The sequence below is a fragment of the Necator americanus genome, chromosome II (assembly GCF_031761385.1).
Source record: "Necator americanus strain Aroian chromosome II, whole genome shotgun sequence".
In the NCBI taxonomy this organism is placed as follows: Eukaryota; Metazoa; Nematoda; class Chromadorea; order Rhabditida; family Ancylostomatidae; genus Necator; species Necator americanus.
This window is the reverse complement of record NC_087372.1, coordinates 7,724,970-7,750,906: the sequence shown is the minus strand read 5'-3', so window position 1 is coordinate 7,750,906 and position 25,937 is coordinate 7,724,970. Positions and strand designations below refer to the sequence as shown.

General features: G+C 41.9%; 5 protein-coding genes across 9 annotated transcripts; 2 read left to right on the top strand and 3 right to left on the bottom strand.

The window, feature by feature from the left end:
* Positions 1 to 1,016: 1,016 nt before the first annotated feature.
* RB195_017107 (uncharacterized protein) lies at positions 1,017 to 6,933 on the top strand (the record flags this gene model as incomplete). 2 transcript variants are annotated; one of them, XM_064183958.1, is made up of 12 exons in its annotated part: positions 1,017 to 1,024; positions 1,092 to 1,269; positions 3,543 to 3,594; positions 4,070 to 4,147; positions 4,205 to 4,332; positions 4,486 to 4,602; positions 4,660 to 4,777; positions 4,850 to 5,044; positions 5,119 to 5,355; positions 5,451 to 5,512; positions 6,760 to 6,844; positions 6,905 to 6,933. In XM_064183958.1, the coding sequence occupies 12 exons, from the start codon at positions 1,017 to 1,019 to the stop codon at positions 6,931 to 6,933; spliced, it is 1,287 nt and encodes a 428-aa protein (XP_064039838.1). The 2 variants fall into 2 exon arrangements, with proteins under 2 accessions (XP_064039838.1, XP_064039839.1); XM_064183957.1 differs by lacking the exons at positions 1,017 to 1,024; positions 1,092 to 1,269 and having other exon boundaries at positions 3,573 to 3,594.
* Positions 2,760 to 3,077, bottom strand: RB195_017108 (uncharacterized protein; the record flags this gene model as incomplete). Its single annotated transcript, XM_064183959.1, has 1 exon — positions 2,760 to 3,077. The coding sequence occupies one exon, from the start codon at positions 3,075 to 3,077 to the stop codon at positions 2,760 to 2,762; it is 318 nt and encodes a 105-aa protein (XP_064039840.1).
* Positions 6,934 to 7,144: 211 nt separating the features above from the next.
* Positions 7,145 to 8,966, bottom strand: RB195_017106 (uncharacterized protein; the record flags this gene model as incomplete). The annotated part of the gene is made up of 4 exons (XM_013437781.1): positions 7,145 to 7,264; positions 7,700 to 7,798; positions 8,584 to 8,691; positions 8,916 to 8,966. The coding sequence occupies 4 exons, from the start codon at positions 8,964 to 8,966 to the stop codon at positions 7,145 to 7,147; spliced, it is 378 nt and encodes a 125-aa protein (XP_013293235.1).
* Positions 8,967 to 10,594: 1,628 nt separating this feature from the next.
* On the bottom strand, positions 10,595 to 11,937 carry RB195_017105 (uncharacterized protein; the record flags this gene model as incomplete). Its single annotated transcript, XM_013437780.2, has 4 exons — positions 10,595 to 10,751; positions 10,817 to 10,920; positions 11,661 to 11,772; positions 11,894 to 11,937. 4 exons carry the CDS (start codon positions 11,935 to 11,937, stop codon positions 10,595 to 10,597), a joined length of 417 nt encoding a protein of 138 aa, XP_013293234.1.
* A 2,302-nt stretch (positions 11,938 to 14,239) lies between these two features.
* Positions 14,240 to 25,558, top strand: RB195_017104 (uncharacterized protein; the record flags this gene model as incomplete). 4 transcript variants are annotated; one of them, XM_064183955.1, is made up of 21 exons in its annotated part: positions 14,240 to 14,338; positions 14,411 to 14,500; positions 16,222 to 16,283; positions 16,376 to 16,444; positions 16,506 to 16,578; positions 20,105 to 20,245; positions 20,354 to 20,448; positions 20,509 to 20,575; positions 20,645 to 20,755; positions 20,810 to 20,977; positions 21,054 to 21,149; positions 21,515 to 21,649; positions 21,719 to 21,790; positions 21,980 to 22,117; positions 22,387 to 22,453; positions 22,529 to 22,604; positions 22,668 to 22,726; positions 24,960 to 25,049; positions 25,105 to 25,362; positions 25,414 to 25,466; positions 25,523 to 25,558. In XM_064183955.1, the coding sequence occupies 21 exons, from the start codon at positions 14,240 to 14,242 to the stop codon at positions 25,556 to 25,558; spliced, it is 2,055 nt and encodes a 684-aa protein (XP_064039835.1). The 4 variants fall into 4 exon arrangements, with proteins under 4 accessions (XP_064039835.1, XP_064039836.1, XP_064039837.1 ...); XM_064183954.1 differs by having other exon boundaries at positions 22,668 to 22,825; positions 25,105 to 25,329; XM_064183956.1 differs by having other exon boundaries at positions 22,668 to 22,825.
* Between the last annotated feature and the right edge of the window lie 379 nt (positions 25,559 to 25,937).

Genomic DNA, 25,937 nt, shown 5'->3' with positions numbered 1-25,937 from the left:
TCATGTGGAGTACTCGTATACGGCATAGTAGATTATCGAGAGGGGGATGATTCCATCCATTTTTTCGTAATTGCCGTAAAAAATGGCCCGTGCACAAGGCTGTCGCGCTCCAATCGAACTTGTTGTAGAAAGTAGCGCGCCGGAACGCCCGAATTCGTATCTTCCGGGCCGTTTTTTACGGAATTTAGGAAGAAATGGAAGGGATCACCTTTCTCTCCATAATCAGCGACTAAATATGGGCATAACCCACCTGGAGATACTTACGGTATATTCGTTCGCTATAGATGGCTAATTAATAATAATTGGCTAATAATTGGCTGAAATACATGGGAGTAGGATCATCGTATCCTGTGTATATTCTGTGGTTTGTATTGTAATTTTCATTTTTTGAAGTACGCATTATTTAAGCGAGGTAGGTGTAGCGCACTCGGCAAGAGGCTCATCTGTAACTGTACGATCGATGGTTCGAAATCGCCCTAGTGCCAACCTATCCTCTCATTCTTTCAGCGTTGATTAATTGCCACCAGACTTGTCCGTGCGGATAAAAAAAAACACTGTTTGAACATATTGACGAGGCAAATGATTTTACAGGCCACTTAAGCGTTCGTAAACCTTAAACGATTCTGAATTGGAGTCGAACGCGTAGGCGCATCCTCATAGGGATTGATCGACGCCGTGCACCTTATCCTTTATCATTCAAACGGTTGATTTCTCACCCATACTAATAGCCCTTTTCAGGCTCTGAAGAAGGCGATATAGCCGAAACGTTAGCCAATAAATTTATTTAACAACCTCGTGTACAGCTTATCAAACTCGATACTACATTCAACTATGCCGAGGTTCATTGAAAGTCGAACTTATCAATCTCACCCATACTGGCCCAACTGTTGAGAGTTTGTGCATTATGTTTCGTGATAGTGTAATCATGGAAGATCAAATGTCAGCAAACAGCAGACCCTTTGGTTCGATCATTCTTTTTCTAACTTACTCGCTGAGCTGTTGATGCAATCATGTGGATGTTCTCGTAAGAAACGTCTTCACTTCTGATGTGGTGTTTCGTCAGGGCAAACTTATTGCTGTATTCATTTTAGTTCCGGTCAGCCGGAGACTTTTGCCGAGAAGTGTAAGCGACTTAAACAGGTTACAATTGGAGAGCCACAAATGCAGCAACGCAGTATCGATCAAAGCAACCCTGAGTTCAAGCAGATACAAATACAGGAAGAGCAGAAATCTACGCCTTCACTGTTTCAACTCTTCAAACCAGATGGAGTACGTTAGTGACACGCTGATCCCGACATCGGTGATTGAATGTACAAGATCAGATCAAGGTCATGTCGCCACTAAAAATCGCAAAATAGCTAATATGATTGAAATAACTTCTTAGAGGCTCTTTCAATTATGCTGTCTTCGACAGATACCACACTTCAACCCAGTCCTACAATACGACAGACACTCAAATTCAGAAAATGAAGCAAATAAAGTAGCATAGAGCGATAAGGGGATGTGCTGGAGGCAGGGATGTTACGCGTATTGCGGCTCATGCGTCGCGTGTGCTCGGTTGAATACATGTGGATCCATGTATGGTTAGGTTAACACTCTGTGACTGCCCCTGCATTCCACTTACTTCTCGATGGCGGCTTCATATCTGATAAGCTTAGATTGTTTGCTTGTATTAATCATGACAATCGACCCTCCAACAACAAATGCCTGTCCGATATGAAACGGCCATCATCATGTTTCAGTTAGTGGAAAGAAAATGGTTGGATAACCAGTAGACTGTAATAAGGTTCAAGAAAACTAATCAAGAGTGTTCAAACTCGAGTGCAGACTGTGAATACTTGTCCGAATCTCTCTAGACTGGTTCGATGTGCAATGTATGAGAGGAGCGGAGAGAGAAGAAAGAGAGAGGTTTTTGAGCACAGCGTTGCGCAACTATCTCGATCTTCAGCAAAAGCTTGCACAGAACCAATCCATTCCTCGCTGCTCTATATCGTGCAAAATATGTCTCGCCAGAACTGCCTATCAACGCCGAGCGTCTTCAGGTTTACTTTAACCTCCTCTGCCCGAAACTGGGTAAAGTGTCGTTGGGGGCACTCAGTGGCGCCCTTATTTCTCGAAGCAAATAATCAAGCAAATAAGGCCAGTAACAACCGTGGTGCAAGATGTTGATGCGTGTCCTCAGTAGAAACACCAAAATGATTTCCGGATAAAGATCTTCATTATGACATGTCCTATGTTTAAAACAGTAAATCAGCCGCTTATGCAGAGCAATCACTCCTCAGCATTGCTGTGCACGGTGCTCGAACCGGATAGCGGTACCATTGTAGGATTGAATAGCGGATAGCAAGATTCGCACCTTGAATTTGTGGTCAATGGGCACAAATACTTTGTCAAAGAGTTGTATGCAAAACAGGTCTTCGTACTTGTTTGCTGTGTGCTCTCGTAGCTTCCGTTGTTTTTCAATGTTCGGCCCAGATAACATAATGCGTCCCCGAATTCGATCCCGTTGACTGTCTACTTGATTCTAGCTGGAGATCTCGAAGAGGCCTATAATATGCTTGCAGTTACAGGAACAGAGTCACTAGCAATATGTTGAAGTTTCGTACTGGTTTCCAGAAGTATAACAACAACTTCTTTGGTGTAGTCGAGATCGGTGGAGGAGAGTTCTGATAGATATCAAGGGGCAGAGATAGACGTTTCTTCATATGATTAAATTGAACAAGAAGGAACCTACATTGTAACTCCTTATACTCCAGTTATCACTTCGATGATGATACACAACAGGCTGGTGCTCCAACGGCAGCAGTTCCTCGTCGGTTCATGTCGTCAATTAACCGAACGAACATTTCTGGTAATGCTTTAGCGGAAAGCACGTTAAGAAGACGGTCTTGATCAGGAAAATCGAAGAAAACACCGAAGTCTTCAAAGTCGAGGCACTGCATTGGTTTTGAAGAACACACATCAATCACTGTTTTGACAATGAACAACCGATAAGTCGTCGGCAAGTACGTAATTCGGCCTGTTCGTTTCTCCATGAGGTTTAGTAAGCCACCATAGGATAGTCCGCTCGAAAACATTGTCCGGAACATGCAACAATGAGGTTCCTTAATAGATCCTGGGATTCGCCACTGATAACTTCTAATAGAAGGGAATTATGACAGTTTTTCTTCCCGAGTCGTGTACCATTTACAATCAGATGTACATATTGAACGTATCATTTTCATGACACCATAAGTTCCAGACGGAGGAAGAGATCTCGGCTGACTCAGTCTCTGGTTAATAGCTGGTCGTGTATGTATGTATGTATGTATGTATGTATGTAGCTGGACGCGCCTGAGTTCAGAATCTAATGATACGCGTCAGTTTTGCTAGGTTTTGAGTTTGAAGTTGACGCAGCCAGACATTGGAGTGTGTGCTTGAGGCTATAACTAGCACACTCAAAACAAAGATGAGAAAGTCTCCCAACACATCACAATGCTTCATTCATATAGAAATCTCATCTCATCTCATTCATATAGAAATCATTAAATGTTTTTCTTTAGAATTTTGTTAATCGTGTTAGCAGTCGAATAATGGATGCGGCTATCCCATCAAGTGAGTGGATCTTCTATCGTTGTTTAAAAAAAAAAACGGTCGGGCCAAAACGAAATGAACGAGATGAAGCACGGTGCAGTTGCGTAAGCGGCTACACTCGATGGACGCAGCGGTTGAAAGCGAGGTGGGACCATCTTGAAATGCAGCAGTGAACGGTGTTAGCAGGGGTCCTCACTCGATCCTAACCGCTACGGTCCACTGCACCGCTTCGAGCACAACCGCTTAGGTAACTGGATCGTGCTTCTTGTCGTTTTGACTCCACTTTAACTCAGCTGCCACCGCTGACCCAATACTTTTGCCTATGTAATTTCTTTCTTATAATACTCACCAGCGTTTGTGGGGAATTTTTGCTCACCTGTTTTTGTGAAGAGGTATTTTGCACATACAACAGCTTGGATAACATGATAAGCTGTCTTCCAGTCTGCAACCATGGGCAACAACCTATGGATTGCACCATTTGAACAACGAATTTCAGGTTCAAAGTCTAAAAAGGCCTTATCTGAGAAAGCGGAAGAAGTTCTGAATGCAGTGGGAGAGAAGAAAAAGAAAACACGTAAGGGAAATCTTCATGGAAAAACACAATGAACTTGTTAGTTGACAGAAGATTTAGGTGTAAGACTGCGGAAAAGTATACAGGAGATAGGGAGGAGATCACCAGGAATGATCAAAAAACTTCGCAAGAAGAGGGTAAGAAGAAAGAAGAAACATTCTGCATCTAGGAAAGAAAGTATCAGTGCTGTAGGTTTTAGTAGTTCTTTTTTTTAACCAGACGGGTAGGTGATCGCAGTCAATGTGATCTCTGATTTTACCGCTTTGGTTTTTGATGTTATTGAAGAGTTCTTTGGTGCCTTTTCCTGAGATATTTTCTTTTGTTAACTGAATAGATTTCAGGCACCTAAAGAGCCATCTAAATCAGCTACTCCTGTAAATTCAGAAGCAGGTACTCCGAAGGAGCGAACTCCAGAAGAGAAGAGTCGGATGGGCAAGCCTAAGATACCTGAAATTAGTGTTGGTTAATCTGATGTTTCTACTAGCTTAAGAGTAAGGAATTTGTGATAATTCTAGGAAGAAATGCAGTACACAGAGTATGAAGTGGTGGATGCGCCAGTTGCACCGGCTAGAGCGGATGTTCATGCTCATCGTAGGCGTAAACGGAAAAATCGAAAAACATTGTCCTCTGAATGTGAGCACACATATTCTTCCTGTTTTTTTTCTAAAGATATTCGTTCCATTCGATTTACTCCGAAGCTTACAGATGATACTCGATCGACAGAAGTTACTAGTGAAGAAAAGACAACGGAAACCTACGAAACTCTTGATACAAAGGAAATCGACGAGTTAAAGAAGGAAAATGATGGACAGAATAAATTAGCAAAAACTGGGAAAGAAAAAGTGCTTAAGCAGGAACCAAAAAAGAAATCTCCAGGTCGTCCTTCTGGGTCGTGTGAAAGTTAGTCCATGTATATTTTATTGTTTATTTTTCTAAGTATACTCAATTCTCTCAATTTATTTCGATGCTTGCAGAACAGTCTCCATCGATAGAAGTGACTAATGAAGAAAAGAAAACCGAGACTTCTGGAAGTGTTACCAACGCTACAAAAGAAAACATCGATGCGAAGACGCAACAGCAATGTGATGGTGTTGTCCAAAGTAAATCTGCAACGCCTGAAAAGTGTCTTTCCGTTGACAAGGACAAGGAGGAACGGAAATCGTTCTTTGTGGACCAACCGGCAGCCGATATTTCGTCTATGTACTGTGGAAGTCAGTCCATATGTTCTTATTGTTTCTTGTTTCTAAGAATCCTTATTTCTTTCGATTAATTCCAATGCTGACCGAACAATTCGCATGGATTTTAGTGAATGATGAAGAAAATAAAACCGATACGAACCAAACGGTGCCTGACCCGAAACCGAAAGAGGTATCAGAAAGTTGTTCGGTTGCATCTAATGTTCGATCCATAAGGGCGGCGCATCATGATTTTGATGCAGTGCAAAACCCAAAGCGATTACGCAGAGCTGAGGTAGCTGATTGCGGAGCCGAGCGTGGTTCCGCTCGTGTTTCCCCTTTAGCCGTAAAAAAAAACGGCGTGGAAGACGTTTTCACGGCGACAACGCACCACCGCTGCTTGTGCACGCGCCGCTTCCAAATGCGAGCCGGCGAAGATCAATGATGTCTTCATACTTGCCTAATCAAGTGAAACTATTAGATATGCTACTGAGAGGACCGGGACGTGTGCATAGAAAGTTAGTCCATGTATATTTCATTGTTTATTTTTCTAAGAATACTCATTTCTCTCAATTTTTGCATAGAAGTGTGTCCTAGCGGACCTCGAAGGAAGTAAAGCGGCTCTAACGACGTTTTTAACGTCAATTAAGGGGAAGATGAGCGAAATCATTCTGGGTTCTGCAATCTACTATCCGAACTCTACGCTTTTGCTTTGGGTTCCGTATCTGGTCAAAATTGTGATACGCTGCACGTAACCCACAAGAAACAACTGAAGCAGGAAAATCAGGTGAAGGTTGGGCAGATGTTGGATCCTCATAGCCAAACTGCGGTGACTGAAGAGGTATCCAACCTTCACCAGATCAGTATTATAGTCTATATAAGTTTTATTTCTGTTGGACCCTCGCAAATCAGTCACTGCTACGTCACGAAACGAGAGGTTGGCTCGGTATGGTATGGTGGTATAGATTTTACGTTTTTTTCCACACAAAATCAAGTTATGGCCGTATTCTTCACTGAATTCACAAGGATAAGCCATCTTCATTGAGTCTTCCTTATTCTAGAAACCCTTGACGGTAAATACAGCTCTAGTTCCGATTAGTCTTTCGATCGTTCCACAGATTTATAGCTGGGACAAAACTACATGAAGCTCGGTGCAGTTGCGTAAGCGGCTACGCTCGGAACTACGCGGTAGAACAGGCGGTTGAGGTCGAGATGGGACATTGCGAACTGCAGCGATGAGTGGGTCCCCTCGATTCTAACTGCTACGCTTCACCTGAACGCAGCCGCTTACGCAACTGTATCGAGCTTCACATCGTATTGACCCAACTACAGCATCTCGCCCCGCCATGGGATAACAAGCCTTATGGAAGCTAAACAAAGTGGAACCTAACACTTTTTGATTGTATTACGAAGTAAGCACACTCTATTAGCTTCGTTCAGGAGAACCCAAACTTACCGATAACAGTGTTATTAAATGAGCCAGGCAAAACAGCCGCAATTAGAAGACCAGAAATAAATACTCGTCGTGGGTCCAATTTTCAAATCCTTATGGTTCTGTCTCCACAGTTATTTACTTTTTTTCTAGAAAATTTGGGAGTGGAGACTGCTAAATGAAAAAAGTTGATTGTATATTTTACTTAACGAAGAACAACGAATATCGACTCTTCAGCACGAACAAATTTGAGACGTTGGAATTTATTTTATTGAAGTAGCGAATAAAATTCGTGCTTTTTGTTTTTAAAGAAAACTCCTACGTTTTCGTTAGTACAAGGACCCGAACATCGCAATGAATTGGAGAAAATGTTGGATTAGAAGTTGATATATTCTATTTGCGATTAGCCCTCGTTATTCTTGTGTGAGGGATGCGAGTTTGGAAGGTTGGGATGCTGGTACAGGCACCGATGTCGAAGCATGTTTGGCCATCGCGATCACCGGCTTGGATGTCCTAGAAAACATAGAGATTAATTTATACAGGGATTCGTGAAAGTGAATGATTCCCAGAGATTTCGGCCATATATGTGTCTGTACTGTCATGTACGTACATACCGTGACGTAATTTTATCGGTAAAAATATTTCTCCGGACCGATGTTGTGGAAGCTCGATTAGGGACGAGAAGGTGAGCTTGTAGCAAAGGGAAAGGAAGTGAATGCGTTGCAGCAGACGCGTCGCACTCGCTAGCGCAAAGACTTGAACGAGGCCATTAGTTTATACGTTTCGAGGAGCTCCATGGGGATTTCGCGAAAGACGATGCGAGGTTGAAAAAAGCACGTGAACGCAGTGTTACGCGGTCCCGTACTTCACAATGGGACCCGGTCCACGATCCGTTACGCGTACGCACATGCAACAGATCGAAGAATTAGCCAGCTGTCGATAACTCACTGAGAAAATCTTGTCGATGTTGTTGTTCACCATATCGATGCAAGTTTTTTCGGCTGATGTGCCTTCATTCGGTGGAAGATGTTGACATTCCTTGAGCAGCTGAAAACAAAAACACACAATAGAAGTTGAAGGAAAATTAGGAGTTGATTTGAAAGTATGAGAAACCAAAGTGTATGAATTTGACAATTTTTATTTCATAACACTAAAATGTGTTAGACGCAGTTAGTTTTTGTGTAGAAATAAAACGCCTGAGTAAAAGATATGCCCTGGAGTCCGGTCCAAACCTCTTTACAAATATTAAGAAGTTTCGATGGAATTCGTGCACATCGCTAGCTTAAAATCCTAACAGATCGGTCTTTGAGTGGAGCGGGGAAAATAGGTAATTTGTGAATGTAAAAATTGTCAAAAAATCACAATTTCATCATTCGAGAACTGAATTGTTCGAGGAATTCACGGCAGTTCTGGCAAAAGTACGGATGGGCACCCACAATACAGTTTTGTCAAAAAGAAAATCTTGGAAAAGAAGCTTTTAGATTTCCAGTTGGGATGTGTTTCATTCGATAGTACTTTGGATTTTTGGGAATTCCCAATGTGAATATCACTCTGTCCTAGAGAACTACTAGCTATATACAGTAAAATAGCTAATTCTTCGAGAGAAGGCGAAAAAGATGTGGATCTGCGTCGAAGAAGTAGCTATCTTACTGTAGCCGCTGTTGGATCTTCCTTAAATGTGTTTTTCCCGGATTTTGTGGTAAAATTTGTGTAAGGTTTGTTGTTTAGTTTGTTAGTTTTGTAGTTAGAAAACTTGGTAGTTCTCAGGCCCATAAAGCTTCAAACTTTAAACAACTTTAAGGTAACTTTAAAAAATCCTTGAAAATACATACTTCTTGCTGTAGTGCCTTCTCATTGGTAACGTTGTTATTGAAGTGATGTCTAGCTTGACCGATCAAGTGTTCACAAATCTGGCATTCAGATGGAGCTGGAGGCGTTTGCTAGAATCAATTTCACTGATTAGTGATGAAAAATTCATTCTATCAACACTTTGACGACACCGCGTGATTTCACGCTTGCGGGCAAAACCAACGCATTTTTTTTCAGAATTCATCTATTATTTGTAGAGAATTTATCAGAAAAAAAAACAGCTGTTGAAGCGGTGGCTCACTGGTGTCTCATGTAATCGTCAACGTGTTGATACGTAATTTGATAGAGAACTTACCGCCAAAGCAACGGCAACAAGCAGAGCAAGAACACAGATCTTTGCGTACATGGTACTGAACAAGCGGTAATATGATCGGCCCCTTAAATATACTCATTTCTGTCGTAGCGCGCCGCTTGTCGGTCGTAAAAGAAGGTGTGCCCGGAAGATAACGGCTATTTGTGACGTATGGATCTCGTCTTGCTGCTTTGTATTCGTGATAAACAATGCGTACTATAATACTGTCGGATTAAAACGACCGAAAACCCGGTAACTGATTGCGGTTGAAGTGACGCGATGAAGCCGGCGAGTCGCAATCGACATGGGATCTCGCCTGCTGAAATTGTAGTGTGGTGATGGGTAAGGTCCCACTTCGTTCGCAGCCGCTAGCTCGACTGTTCGAGCGCAGCCGTTTACGCAACTGCACTAGGGTGCGAGTCGTAGTTGTTTTAACCCCAACTATGCCTATAATTACGGTATTGGAGTTCTTGCGCATTTTTGGTTTTTGTGGCATATTCTCAATGGATTCTGTCCAGGTTTTTGTTAACGACACTCATCCATTGCATTCTCGGTGGGAATGTGGGACACGTTTAAGCGACGGGACTTCTCCTCAACCACCCTCTACCCCCTGGGACTGCTGGACGCTAAACGTTAACTGCTACATCGGGAATTAGGGATGTAAGGAAGACTGTATCACTTTAACTGTTGGACTTGCTTTCCTTGATTTAATGATGGAGGGATATTTCTGGATTGAAGTATAAGACCAGAGGATGTATTCGTACTGTTGTATTTTTCTACTTTTCTACTTTACTCCACTTTTTTTGGCTTGTTCTCTGAACAATCAACACTATTTCATACCAGAAAGAAAACTGGTACGGATTTTTCTAGATCTATTGTTTGCGGGTTGGAAACCATCCTATTCCCAACCAAGCCTTTCATCCTTCCGGCGAGGATAACTTGGTGCCGAACTCGTATGGGAGGATGAAAATACTGACTTGATCGGCTAGCTGCCGCAAGTTACTGTATAGGTTAGATATGCGTTCGTGAACCAGAAACTATTCTGGATTGGACTTCTGGATTGGAGTGAAGTGAGCGGATCCGAAGCAGACTGATTAATGCTAGACACTTCCCCCTTCATCTTCTACGTAAAATACAAAGGTCTACTAATCCGGAAATAATGTTTATTATTTCATCCGGTACTTCTAGTATGACAACCTGCTTTATGCGGACTAGAAATACCGGGTCCAGCCATAAGCAGTGTTTCCGGATCATGGGGTTTGGGAGTTGTTAATTGTTGTGACGTAAACATCAACACCAGTTAGATAAGGCACACATATCACATTCTACGCGGAAGCGCCATTCTTGTACGTTTCACATAAAAAAAACAGAGCAGAGAACATATCGGGTTAATGCAGTAACTGATAACAAGTTCTATTCCTGTGGATAAAATTTTGTCTGGAAATTTGGACAAACATTTTCTGTAGGACATTTTTTTAATGAGGACCGGAAAAAGGCTAGATTTGGTGTGGATGGTTCGAGAAATTTTTTATAATGGTTTCCAGTAATCCACGGTATTCGAGGGAAAAGTTTATCCGTTACTCAACATTGTTATCAGTTAGACCAATCGATAGAGCAAGAATAACAATAATAATAATGAGTATTTCACATTAATACATGCACTTCAAGTGATTTTTTTCCAATTAATTGTCTCCGAATATGTTTGGATTAGTCTCCAAATGATTTCTGAAGCAATAACTAATAGCATCGAAATTCTGCAGACAAATAAGATGATTCAGATAATCCGGTGGTGCTGAATGCGATGTTTCACAGTATTTCATGCATGATGGAAGCACATTCCTATAAAGAAGAAGGAGATTTTTTGGTTGAAGAAAAAACATTTCGGTGAAAAAAGATCTGCTCACTTTTTCTTACAGCACTCCAGATGGTCTTTTCTGGATGATGCACAATCCCACATCTGTTTCACGGTATCACCACGGGGTGAGCACATATTTAAGAAGTGTAGAACCTGTGATAGATTACAGTAGTGTTGGTGACACTCATTAGGGGAGGAGGACAGAAAAAGAAAAGTGGCGATGCCTCAAATCTCTGGATGTTTTGTGTTTATCGTGATTAAAGGCATCACTCCACGAATCTGAAGTGGTGCGGATTTTAGGTGGAGTATTCGTACACGGGATAGTAAATGATGGAGAGAGGGGTGATTCCGTCCATTGCTTCCTAATTGCTGTAAAAAACGGAAGATGCGGTGCGTGCACAAGGCTGGCGCGCTCCAGTCGAACTCCTTGTAGAAAATAGTTTGCCAGAACGTCCGAAGCCGTAACTTCCGGGCTGTTTTTTTACGGCAATTAGGAAGAAATGGACGGAATCACCCCCCTCTCCATAAACTATGATCTCGTATACGAATACTCCATCTGAAATCTGCACCACCTCAGATTCGTGGAGTGATGCCTTTAAATCACTAGAAAAGGAGTTGTAAAAGTGGTTTCCTTTCACAGCGACAACGTTGCAATCGTTGTAAAATTAAATTTAATAAAAATAGTAGACAAATTATGAAAAAATTATAAAACAAAATAATAATAAACAAACAAATAAACACTGACAAATTTATAAGTAAATATAAGTGCCAGCTACTCTGTCTGATCTAATTCGACTTCAGTTTTTGACAATTTCCCAAAAAGTTATTACGGGATTCTGTATCGCGAGGTTAGAAAAAACACAAATATGAGTCATAATCTTTCAAATACTTACATTGTTTTGATTAATGACTTTAAAATCGCAGAATTTTCTTTTGCATTCCTTATCAGCTGATTTTTGCCTCGCACAACACGCTTTGAACTTCTCATTACTGTCTCGCTTGGCACTGAAAATGCATTAAAATTACCATCTTTCAGATTTTTCCGAAATATTCCGAAATATTTTTCGAGAAGTACAAAATTCCATTATGACTGGATAGATTTTTGATTTAAAACTGAAAAAATTACCAGGCAATGAGGGCCATCGCAAAGAATATGAGCACCGTTCGCATTGCGGTCAGAATGTGATCATGACAAATGTGCTCAGCTATAAAACTATCCGTTGGAGGCAATAAACCTTGTGGTCCCACAGAGATGCGCTATTCACTACGACGTTCAGTAAACATGCTGTAAATTCTATGTTTGTCAAGTGAGGTGGTGGTCATCAGTTCCAGGAATTGCCTATGAATCATTGCCTATGAATCACCTTCTCACCGGTAGAGTAAGCTTGGGATTCGATGAGGGAGGAAAAGATTCACATTTGACTCTTTTCACTTAAATCTGCGCTAGTAAAAACCCTCAGTATCTTAATTGTGATAAAAGATTTCCTATTCCAAAGTTTTTATTTATTTATTTATTCTCGTATTTCGAAGGGGAAAGAAAAGAAGGAAAAAACACTTAAAATCGAAACAGAGTTTCTTTCAGATTTGTTAGAAGAAGTAGTCTTGAAGACTGTTAAAATAAGAAAAAAAGTGTAGAAAATAAATAAATATGCATGAAATATACAGTACTGTACAAGTATATAAAATAGAAAAATAGGTCAGTTCCACAGTTCTGTGATAAATTGGTGTGGTATCGTCTGAAAGAGTAGGAATAATGATTTGGTGTATGTTTATCATGTAGGTCCCGTAAGTAACTATGAACACCAGATACACGTTAATAAACCTTCACGATTCTGAAGGGAGGGTGAATGCGTTGGTGCATCCCGAACAGATTATTCGCATCTAAGTCTCAGGACTGGTCAACACCAACTACGTTATCGTTTATCCTTGTAAAACAGGCATCGACCAAGCTATAATTAGTTCATGACGATCTGAAACCTACTAAAAGCGTAAGTGAAACAAGACCACCCGGGCCCACAACCAACCACAAAAAATAAAAAACCACAAACACAACAAAAAATAAAAACACCCCCAACCCCCCATATATTAATATTTCTAAACTGCGCACGCTCACCTCTGCAGAACGATGTCTAGGAAGCAAGGGTTCAGGTCGCTTTGATCCGACTGTATAACATCTCTGCAACAGAAATGCGTATAAGATGTCCGTAAAGCCACGGTGCACTTTTGACCGGTCACAGGAAAGCAACAAAACAAGATAGAAATGTTAAATCATCACTAAATAAAAGGGGCCCCGCCTTCAAGTTTCCGCAAGCGTGTGCGCAAATAAGTTCCGCCAACATTTGTTTTCTTGTTATGCCAAAGAGGTTAAATTATTTTTAGAATTTTTTTATTGGCCTGACGTTCCGACAAACTCGTCTTTTTCAAAGGCCTGAAAATGGCTCGAGGTCTTTGATACCATGCATATCCCATCATACTCCTCCTCTCTCCTCGCCGAGCCTCGATATTGTTCCAAGTACACCACGCAAGACCTTTAGAAGGAAAACAGCTGACCAGTTTCACCGACTAGCGGGGTTGGTAAACCACCGCGTTCTTAAAGATTGTCACCAAGGCTAATGAGATCTACGGTCTGTGCAGTATCCTTAAGTACTGGTGTCTGGATAACGCTAAGGAACTGCATGTGTGGCAGTCTTATAGCTCACAGAGTGTTACGAACGGCAAGAAGTCATTGGTAATTGATAAGCACTTATTTTTATTCATTGACGGATTCCTGACGGAAATCCAGAATGCTTCCAATGCCTTCCTAGCAGATATTTCTTTCTTGTGCGCTAACCTCGCCAAATGCCAAAGGTTCAAGTAGAGAGGACTTGGAGATTGTTGGACGGCATACGGCAAAATTGTTCGTGAGTTTCTGGATAGAACATTCTTCTAGCGGCGAATAGGCAGGGGTTCTTTCAAACCATGACTACCACGATCCCCGGATCTGACGTCCATAGACGATTACTTGAGGGATTATGTGAAGCAACATGTGTGTAGTCAACGTATCAACGATAATAATCGTTTGAAACAATCGCAGAAGTCATTCACTCTGTTGCACCAAACGTCCTTAACGGTGTGTGGGAAGAACTTGAGTGTCGTTTAGATGTGCATGTAGAGCAACAAATGGAGACCAAGTCGGACTGAATATCTGAGTAACTTAAAGAGTTTTCCTGTTATTTACTGAAACTTTCACTTTTCTATCTTGTTTCCTTGCTTTTCTGTGACTGCTCAAAAGTCCACTATGACTCAACGGATATCCTTAGAAAAACAACGTCATTGTAGATGGATCTTACTGTATGAGCAGTAAGATCCGTTTTCAATGACGTTGTCTTCCTAAGGATTTCCCAAAAGCTTATCTGATAATTGAATGCATAAGCATAAACAAGGATAAGTAATAATATGTTAAAGTCCATTCAGTTCATTGTAGTGGCGGCTGATGATCAGTGGTGTCCAATTCGGACCAAAGCTCAGTTGTTTTGATGTGTATGGAAAATCTTCGGACCATCCCGTCAGAGTAGAAGCACCGCGCCGAAAAGTGAGTTCTGTTATTTTCATTACTTTCAGCTCAACTGAATTCGCTGATGATAGCTCAGGAAACGTTTTCCAGAAAGAATCGTCTAATCGTAGAGGAAAATTCACCGTATTCGACGACGAACCCGTTTGTATAACGCCAACACATCCCTTGGCACAGGCAAAGGTATGCATCGGGACGTGATAGTACTGTGTATGCTACGGTACTAATTCTGCATCGCGTTTCCTCGTTTCCTTCTGCCCAGCTCGAAGGTCAGATCGTTCATTATGTTGATTTCCCGACCTAGATATACATAGGTGGAGCACATCCTTTGGCACAGGCAAAGGTGCGCATCGGGAAGTGATGATACTGTGTATGCTACGGTACTAATTCTGCACCATAAAGACACGAAATCGGTTGGATTGCAGAGACGGAGTATCTGTGGGATACAAGGTGACCACAGTTCCGTCGGAAACTGCTGATGCTTTTCGATGCGATATTGGGCGGTTTGTTATATTTTCGCAATGGAACTTTTTGAAATCTCTTTTTTTACTTGAGGCATTACGGTGACATAAGCGATCGGCTTCAGCAAAAGTTTGAAGCGGGGGCCGCGCAAAGTACATGCTCATAGAAGATACGTCGGTAGGATAGAGTTGATGAGAAATCCTAGATAAAACTCCTCTCTTTCCTAGAATTTCTTGGAATTCAATTAGAAAAAAAAGCGTGAAGAAACAATGTTTGTGAATTGTATCTTCTCCGCGAAAATAAGGCTCTCAAGGATATCGTTGTGGGTCAGAGTTGGGTCCCGTATGTGAACCATTTGCTTCGCTTCGCTACGCTAGCAGCTGTCTTACGGCGAACCACTTCAAAAGAGCGCTGAAAGGTGAGCTACACCAGAAAAAAGATGTTGGTGGGATTTCCAATCAATGCTCAACTTCTACTTTCTACTGGGCGCATAAAGTAAACCTTAAAGTGTCTAGCGTTAATCAATCCGCTTTGGATGCGCCACGGCCAGTATCGTCTGAGGGTTACGAACGCGTGTCTAGCCTATGCAGTATGTTGCGGGGGCTAGCCGATGTAGCAAGTCAGTGTTTCTCAAACAACCTTGGTACCAATTTATCGATCTTGGAGGGGTGAACGGTTTGGTCGGCAGTGATGCAGTTTCGAACCAGCAATCGATCGCCGCAGCCGCAGCGGGACTTCTTACCGACTGTCCCACTCTGCCTAGACATATTGTGAGCGCTAAGGTGTACGAAGTTCTCATGTTGAAAGTTGACTCGCCAAGAGGATATCGAACTAGGACATCGCGAATAGGATTTCAATGATCAGTGCGAATTTGAAACAGAAGTCGTCCACTTATTCTACTCGCAGACACCACGGGTCTGGGCTAAGAAGCTCAAAAAGCTGCTGAATCGTTGAACTTATGTTATAGCCAGTGACGCGAGCTACATCATCGATTGAGAATTGAATATAATTAAAATTTGAGTGTTTAAAATAAAGGAAAATTCTATTTAAGACCTTTTTTCAATTACGGTATGCATACAACAACGAGTACGACAAATCTTCCGCTTGATTGGACCACAGCGGTGGCCGCGCACGCGTCGACTCGGATGATAAAAAGAAAGGAGAATTTAGCTATTTCTACATCTGCAGCCAGCAACATGAATAAGTTCTTAAGTGCGACGATCTAAGTAGTTTTAAGGCGCTCTTGGAAAAGCTCCATCAGCGTCCGACGCGTCACGGTTGAGGAAATGGCGCGAACATCTCTTGAAATCGAGATGATTACATCTTGTAAAATAGATGGAAAGCATCGGAAAAACTGTCCTTAATTTAAAATAAGCCATACTTAGTGTACACAGAGGCGATTCTTTTTCCTCGTTGTAAAACTAGAACAAAAATATTTCCAGAAAGAATTGTCAGAATTGTGGACGAGAAAAGATGAAGACCTTGACTGGAATTCTATGATAAAGTGAGAAATTTGAATTTCGGGCAATAATTCGAAAATGAGATCAGCCTTAAGAATAGGTATATCAGTCTGATTGAATAGGTGATCCATTATAGCAGCGAGTCGATAAGTACTCACAGTAAGCAGCAGTACGATGAGAAGAGGAGGTCGTTGGATGAAATGACGTTGGTGTAGCGTTATCGTGAAACAAGAACATTACTTTAAAAAAAAACTCACAAATTCCAGGAGTATGGAATTTGCACAGGCTTGGAGTGTCGTCGCGGATTCAGCTAAAGATAATACTTCTCGAAAGTCCACGGCAAGTTGAAGTTTGGAAAAAAAATGTTTTGAAGAGGAGTAGTGTTGAAGGCAGTGCTTGCAAAAGTTTTCAATATGACTTTTCACTAGGGTTCGAAGCGCACATTGTAAGCATTACAATGAAATTGCAAAATATCCACAAAAACAGTAAGAAACGAGTGGATCAAACGCAGCGGAGTGATCAATTTAACTGACAAAGCAACTGATTACACGCATATTGCTGACTGAATGAAACTACATAAAGTCGATTAGGGGTGAAACTGAAACAGCAAGTTTTCATCCGTAATCAACAAGATCCACTCTAATTGATGTTTTGAGGTGCTTCATTTGGGTAAACAGATCAGTCAGATAGTCTTTATCGAGCCATTCTCAGTAGAGGTGTTTCGCATTCCTTCCTTGGAGGAGGAGGCTGATACCATAATATGGACCTAAGGACGAAAGGGAACTCGTAGAATATCTACTTTTCAGGACGGACATTCAAAGTCAAGAGGGATGGCAGGTCACGACCCTTCTCCCTACCCCACCCTCCACTCCTCGCAGCACGAAATTGTATGGAAGAAGGCACACAGTTCAAACAGAGGGAGCGTTAGGACCTTGCGGGTTTCATGCTGCAACAGATCCTTATAGATGAAGAGAAAAATTAGAACTGTAAATAAGAAATGAGCGGAGATCAGCGTTTGTTCTGACTCAATCGGTGGTCTGATATTATCGCCTGAAGCGCCCGAATCTTCGCCGAGGTGTGGGGTGTGCCATCTTTCAGCATAACTCTGTCCACCTTTTCGACCTGCCCCGAGGGCTCGCACGGCTCCATTGGCATCGGCTCTCCTACTTCGTATCCTGCAACCTGACGCCTCACCTAAACTGCGTCTCAACACCGACTGTCCTCATGTCCTCTTTAAAGGCATCACCCCGCGAATTTGAGGTGGTGCAGATTTCAGGTGGAGTATTCGTATACGGGATGGGAGACTACGGAGAGGGAGGTGATTCCGTCCATTTCTTGCTAATTGCCGTAAAAAACGGCCCGGAAGATGCGGCGCCGCACAAGATTGGCGCGCTCCAATCGAACGTCTTGTACAAAATGGTGCGCCAAATCGAATGAAGCCGTATCTTCCGGGCTGTTTTTTAAGACAATTAGGAAGAAATGGACGGAATCACCCCCTTCTCCGTAGTCTCCCATCCTGTATACGAATACTCCACCTGAAATCTGCACCACCTCAGATTCGTGGGGTGATGCCTTTAACTTTCCATTTTCCTGTCTAGAGTTTTCGTGCTTGGGAGGTGGCCTTTTCCAACTTGAATTCGATTGACTCTTCGAGATCGTTCAAAGAGGCGATCAATAGGTTCGCACCATGATGTGACGAAAGACGACTTTCCATAGCCAATATCGACGGCAGTGCCAGATATTGGTGCTTTCCACCCGTCGTTTGCCGGCACACCACATCAATTTCATCACTGTAGCATACGAAGAAGCCTTTATAGCCAATCAGCCGCGTCTAAGCCGCAGCCTCCTTTCTGTCCACACATTGTTGAAGACGTGCTGCCCAAGCCTCCGATCCGCACATCATTATACGGCGAAGGAGCAAATCCTTTGACACTACATAGTCTTCAGCAGTTTATACATAAATTTTATTAAATTTAACGGATAAGAACATCCAAAATTGTGTTAATACGGTTGGTTTTAGTAGATGCTAATAATTGTGTGAGAAGAGCACTTTGAGAAACATACTGGCCACTTTTTTGAAAAGAAGATTCGTGGAAGATGGAGAACAGATGGAAAGATTAAAAATTGGCATTTTCCCTCTCTACGTCCCATCCAAATATTGAAGAATCTAGGAAGTATAAGGAAGTATGAAATCTGTACTCTGATAGGGGAATGGTCGCCTACAACACACTGGAAACCTAATTGCTTTACAACAAGTGTAATCCGAGTTACTAGAGACATTATTTACAATTATACACCTCTTCACGCTTGGGAAGAGGTCTAAATTTTGGCACGTTTTCCAAATCCAACGATCTTTACACAATCTAAGCATCTATGTCATTAGGTTGCTCCGAAAGTCTTGAACCAAATTTCTCACTTTTTTCCAGCAAATTTAACTTTATTATTCACAGATATCAATCAACAAAATAATGACCATGACGATCCACTACATATGTCCAACGTTGTATTAGACTATCAATTTCAGAAGCCCAGAATTTCGGCGGCTGCGAGTCGAATAAGCGCGAAGTCTCATTTCCCAGCTCTTTCTGACCATTGAATTTTTTTTTCTCTCGTAGAGGCAGTTTTGGTGCTCGAAAAAAGTGATATTCAGATGAGGTGAAGTCAGGAGGATGAGCAGGGTGCAGTAGAGCTTTCCAAGCAAGTTCGGGAATTTTCCCGCAAACAAGCTTTGCCAAGCGAGGCGGCCAGATCATGATGTAGAGCAACAGCAAAATTCCCAAACTTGGTTGCGAAGTTCTGCTACTCTGCTTATCCCCCTGACTTGGCCCCATCTGATTACAATTCGTTTCGGGCTACCTGTAGAAGAGGAAAAAAATCCATGATCATAAAGACCAGGATAGTGAGATTTCGGGCTTCTTCGACTAGCAACCCCGAAATTTTGGACTTCTGTAATTGATAGCCTAATGAAACGTTGGACATACGTAATGGATCATTATGGTCATTATTTTGTTGATTGATATCTATGAACAATAAAGTTATAATTGTTTATAATTTGACGCAAGACTTTTGGACCAACTTCATAATTCAGTTTCACTAAGTGGTGGTGTAAATTGTTCAGAATGATATATTCAGCTAGTAACGTTTTAGGTGCACTTCTAGGTTTTTCTTCTACTGAAAAAATTTTGGCTCAGCGCAATACTGAACCCGCGAGGTCCTATTGTGATCCTCGTAGAAGATGCACTCCTTTTTTTTGTTCTTCAAGCTAATGTGCTCCTGTCAACTTTCTACGTCGCCTGTTCTGGAGTGTACATTACGTTCAGTCGGCGTCAGCTTTCTTTATTTTTTCCCGGCTGGGTTCCGGGCCGTCGCCTTTTCTTTTCTCGTCTGATCCTAACTCGCACGTTGAAGACGCTTCTCTTTAAACAGTCCTAGTAAGAAGCATATGCATCGGAAGGATCGAATTGCAGCGAATGCGTCGCGGTCAGTCATAATGACATGAATCAAGAGATTTGTGCACTTCTATTAACGTATTGGGGCGGGTGTAACGCAGTCGGCTAGAGGTCCGTTGTAACCACACGGTCGAGAGTTCGAAACCGCCCTAGTGCAAATCCATTCTTTCATCCCTTTGGGGTCGATAAATTTGTACCACAACTGTCTGGGAGGATAGAAATACTGACTTGGTCATCGGCTGGCCCCCGCTAATCATTTTATAGGTCAGCACGCGTTCCGAAATCTCAACAATTAGAAATTGCAGTAAAACGCGTGGGCACATCAAAAGTGGATCGATACGCCAGTGACTTTTATTATCGTGTTCTTTAGATGTAACATGAGTTTGTCGAAGTAACGAAAAAAATCAACAATTTAGGAAATGTTGGACGAATTTGAACAGGAAGTCCCGACAAGTAGCACATTTACATCGAGCCACATTTCAACAGATGTCGACGCATATCAACGCTCCTATGCAGATCTCAGTACTGTTCGAAGTACTACAGGACTTGAGGATAGTGTGAGTGAACAGCTGTACAATTTTAATGTTCGTAGACGAAAATTATCTTCACCAGTAATCCGTAAGATGTGTTCTTTAAATGATTCCAACTTTGATGTTACGTTTCAGCGCATTTCATTCGCGTTGCACGATTTGACTGGGCCTGTACGAACGAAACGTAGAGAAAAAGAGCTAATGAAATATATGGGAGTGAATAATCTCGAGTAAACTATTTTAGATTTTTTATTTTCACAAAAAAGGAATTATTAATCAGATTTTTATAGTTTCAATATAGCCAAACGACATGCGCCAAAAGATAATGAAGAAGTGATGACCGGTGTTTTTCTGAACGTTAGACGGATCCCTAGATTATTTTCTCAAAAAAAGAGACTAAATTTAAACTGTGCTTTCTTTTTTTAGGGTGTGTTTCGAAGCAAATCAAGAGAAGCCACTACCTCAGAGTCTGTAATAGTGGAACGAATGTTTCCTGACCCAGCTAGGAATACAGAGAAAGAAATCGCTGCATATACCGTAAGTGATCTCGTTTTTTTTATTGGTTCCTTTCTTCTAACAGCAAACTTTCAGAATAACGATAGCGGAACAAAACTGCAATCGTCTGTTATCGAAGCGAAAGACATCACTTCCCTAATAAGGCAGATATCACAATCAAGAGCTGATCTTATGTGTACCGCTATGGACGGTCATGCTACGTTAGAATCAGCTGAACGAATGTTTCAACGTGCTAACGATTGGGTTAGTCTAAAACGATGCTACCGTAAATTTTCACCATTCTCCAATGCTGTAACCGAAAAAATGCGGAAATTTTCAGTTCAGTCATATGCTGGATGAGTTGGAGAAACGGATTAAAAATGAGCGAAATCTGGAAAAACAGAATAGGCGCCATATCGAAAAAATGTTGCATCCAGTAAGTTGAGGATTTTTTAGAAAATCTTTTTTTTTTAGCAGAATACCTATTGGAATAGATTGGATGGACAACACTTATTATATGATTTTTGGAGTGAGAGAAGTGTGGATTTAGAAATTTTTTAATGATCATGAAGATAAGTTGAGCTACCTAGAGGAGCATGAATCCGTAGATCGGGAGTGTCTGTGAATTAAAACTTGCCAAAAAAATATTAGAACCAGAATTTTCCTTGGCGAATGGCACCATAGCAAAAGAAACTAAGATGATCAATCCAATGTCCAATGTCATGTGATGTTTTAGAATTTATAAATTGTTTAAATCATCCCAAGAGACGACGTTTTATGTTCTTCCATAAATAATTTCAGGTTGTTCAAAAGCTTTGTGACCTTCAACTCGTCTATGAAGCTCTGGATTTTTTGGACAAGCGAACAAAAACATGTGGAGAGACGGTCACACGTTCGAAAGACAACATGCGTAATGCTCGGAGAATAATAGCGAAGGTTTGTTTAGCAGCAAATCGACAACATTAGTAACATTTTCTGTCAATTCTGGTGGTTTTTTCTGTTCAGTTGATGAGTTTGGACTCAAAACGCTCTCAACCCACTCTTGAGCCAGGAAACACTTACAATTTGGCGTCAGAGGTCGGTATTTTTTGGAGCAGACTTGTCGGTAACTATGTTTGCTCGCAAAACCGTGACGTGTGTAACGCAACTTGCGCGCGCCCTCTCTATTCTGCTCCGCTCGAACGCGCACAGCGGTCATCCAAGTAAACAAAAGTATTTGTGTTCAGCTACTAGTAATTTGTCAAAGAAATCAGTGATATTTTGTAGACGTCCACTGCTTTCCACCAAATGGAGCAAAGTCTTCTCGAGACAAGTCCATTTACTGCTCGATCCACATTGGCCGCTAAATTGATCGATACCGTGATCACTCAAATGAGAGGTATACACAAAACGGTTATTCAAGAGGTACGTCCTGAGATGCGCTCGTTCATGCTTCTGCACTTCTGATCGAGTTCCTCCATGCCTGTTTTCTTTTTTCTTAGCTATAGTCAAAATTTCTTTTGATGTCCTTTGTTGTGATTGAATACTTTGAATAAGTTCACAATTACATAGAAAGTAAATTATGAAAATAATGAATAATACCATATCTTCACAACGGATTTCGATTAAACATCCGAAACGTTTCGATTAGGACGAGTTTAATCCTAATCTTCATCGAACCGCAGCATTTTTAGATACCAAGACGTCTGCTTTCGGAATACCTTGCACATCTAGGACCTCCCACTGCAAAAACATCTAAAGGTTCGCGTTTGTGTGGGCAGCGATTTCTACCTATGAAATTCTAAAAATTATCCTAATTTTTTTTTTTGATTCTAGGTGCGCCTCCAATGATATATGACACAAGGAAGTTACTTTCCGCACCAAGACGAAGGAAATATTGTCCTTACATAAAGTGAGAACTGTTCCTCGGATCAGAAATAATGAACGCTTGCGGCAATAACTCTACATAGTTTAGACTTGATCCGTGGCCTACCGAGGGAAGTCGCATATCAGACACCGATGTGACTAATTCAAGTACGATACTAAGCGCAAAGATCTCTACAGTTTCGTTGTCGGATTATCACGAATCCGCTATGAGTAACACTCCAACTGATTCCGGTTTAAGTCATAAAGGTAATAAGAGTGAAGTGCACAGTTGGGAAGCTCACCTCCCTATCACCTTGATCACCTTGACTCCCGTTGATCTTCGAACTGGTCGAGTGGGCGCCAGTAATTCTTCCATTTGTCCCGGTCGCGTGCTAGAATAGCCCAATGGTTCCTCCTTTCGCGTGGAACACGAAGAGCATCATACTTTTCTTTGAAGGATTTCGTGAAGAAATCTGACCATCGGGTCGGCGGTCTTCCTGTAGTGCTTAACATCGCGGGGAACCCAGTCGTTCACGGCTCTGGTCCAACGGTTGTCGTTAAAGCGCATCATGTGTCCGGCCCACCTTATTTTACTTTCCTTGGCAAACGCGGCGGCGTCTCTGACCTTCGATCGCTGACGTAGAAGAGAACTTCGAATCCCGTCCCTCACTTGCGTGAAAAGTGTACGGTGGTGTTGAAGAGGTGAGCACGGAGCCGGGTGTTCCTGGCCTTCTTCACTACATCCTGGATGCTCTTATACGCTCCCCAAGCCGCTCGTCTCCTCCTGCCCAGCTCGGGGGTCAGGTCGTTCATCATGTTCAATAACCGACCTAGATAAACGTAGCTGGTGCATTCGGATATGTTCGTTCCGTTGAGCGTGAATGGGGCATCCGAGATCCATCCGTTCCACATGAACATCGTCTTGTCATCTCATTTCCCTATAAGAAAGAAAATGATCATTTCGACATTTGTCAGCGTTGGTAGAACTGTAAATATATCCAGTGATGTCTGTAACCGTGTAGCCGTGAGTACTTACGTTTATTAGGAGGACCGCAGCACGTCCGCAGTTATTCACTCATTTTCTTTGTTGGACACACAGTCGCTCTTTCCTCTGACGCTCCCTATTTGAATGCGTCGTAATTAAGCAGGGAAACTTTAAAATTCCTCTCGCCTTCAGTTCTTATTTGCGGATAAGGAGCATGGACTGCAGGGCAGGTAGTCCCTGCCATCCCAATCCAAGTGTGCTTTCCTCCTTGGCATCTCGAAGTAAAAAGTTCTGAGCTTACACTTGATGTCTTTAGTGAACCATATCTGACGATGTAAACATCACACCGGGTCATAGTATACGGCGATTTCAAGGTGACATTACAGGAGGAGCCGGATGAGCCGTCCCAAACGATCGCCAATCCCAGATTAACGGTCAAGAAGATTTTGCCGTGTATTTGATGGGCTTGGAAGGGAATGATCTACTATGAGCTCCTCCCAAACATTCAGTTCGCACCTCTACTGTCTATAACTGGCCAGATCGAAGCAGACCATCGACCAGAAGCGCCAGAACTGGCCAGTAGAAAAGGCGTTGTAGTCCATCCAGATAACGCCAGGCCGCACATATCTTCAACGACACGTCAGAAGCTCCGAGAGCTTGGACGGGAGGTTCTACAGCATACGCCGTATAGTCCAAACCTGACACTAAGTGGCTATCACCCTTTCAAGCATTTGCAAAAAATTTTTGTTGGTAGAAAACTGGCCACATGAGAGGATTGGGAAAATGAGGGTCTAGTTTTTTCCTAATGAGGACGAGGATTTCTTCAATCGCGGAACTATGAAATTGCCATCAAAACAGGCAAAAGGTATCGAACAAAACGGCGCATATTTGATCTCAATCGACTAGTCCTAACTATGTTAGTTTTGTGGTCTAAATAGAGGAACAAAAACGATCAGAACTATTTACTTCACCTAATACGTGAAATGGGGCGGGTGTGGCGCAGTCGGTTAGAGGTCCGTTGTAGCCACACGGTCGAGGGTTCGAATCCGCCCCAGTGCTCATCAAGCCTTTCATCCCTCCGGGGTCGATAAATTGGTACCAGACTTGTCTGGGAGGATAAAAACACTGACTTGATCATCGGCTGGCCCCTGCAAGTCATTGTATAGGCCAACACGCGTTCCAGAACCTCAACGATCACGAATTCCAGTAAAACGCGTTGGCGCATCCCAAGTGGATTGATACGCCAGTGACTTTATCCTTTTTTTAATACGTGAAATTACAGTGAAATTAGAATAATCACTTACAAATAAGAGCAGTAGTTTTTCATTGTAAATTTCCTTTCATCATCACAAACGAGTTGAGGAGATTCGTGCTTGCGGTTCGTGTAATGATTTTTCCAATCTTTTGAAATTTTAGCCGACATTTTTGTGGACTTTAATGTCAATAAAAACTTATCTGAGGATCAACCACCTAGTGCTGTTGGAACTCGTGGATGTACAGCTTCAGGTGCCAAAAATTTACTCTACCCTGCCTCTTACATCAATTATGATCTTGGATTTAGATACTTCCCTGTGCAATTCATTCGAAGAGGCTAAAATAATCCGAAATCCTCTCAAAAGGAATGAAAATGCACCGAAATCAACAGCTCCCGTCGTAGCAGCACCTCACATTGCGACTGTTCCACAAAGTGCTGCAACAATTGCTCAAAAACCTTCAAAAACTCCCGATCCGATTCGATCAAGAATCAGGAAGGAGGCAGACAGCAAAGTATCGAAGAGAAAAAAAGGTGAATATCTGAAGAGCGCTGAGAAATTGTGTGGTATGTCATTGAAATAAGGTTACGTAGATCCCAGTAAAATATTATTCTCAGCCTTAAATGAACTTCTGGACAAGAAACCGAAAGGGATGTCTCCGCTGAACACTGTACGTCGTCATTCTCTTCGAAATTTACTAAAACGGAGTTGAATGATAATTTGCAGGCGCGAACACAAATCTCAGATCCACTCGACATATGAGAGAAATCCCTTCATAAACATCTCTTACTTTAACTTCTTCAGCAAATTTTAGTATTGTAAAAATAAGACAACACATAATATCTTTGTTCCTTTGCTTTTTATTATGCCATTTTCTTGCTGTCCGAGATTGAATAAATGTTCAACTTCAGAATTCCATTTACACAAAAATCTTCCCGACAAGCTCTGCTACGCTTAACCTCCGGAGTATTTATGAAAACTGTTGAAAATTTTTGGTGCAAAATAACCCTCTTCTGGACTAATCCTGTCGCTTGTCGCAAATCATCCACAATACCAATAAATCCATTAATTGACTGGTCATACAAATAATAGTTAACTATGTTGTAAGATTTTGGATCTGACATCGTGGAGATCATTGGAA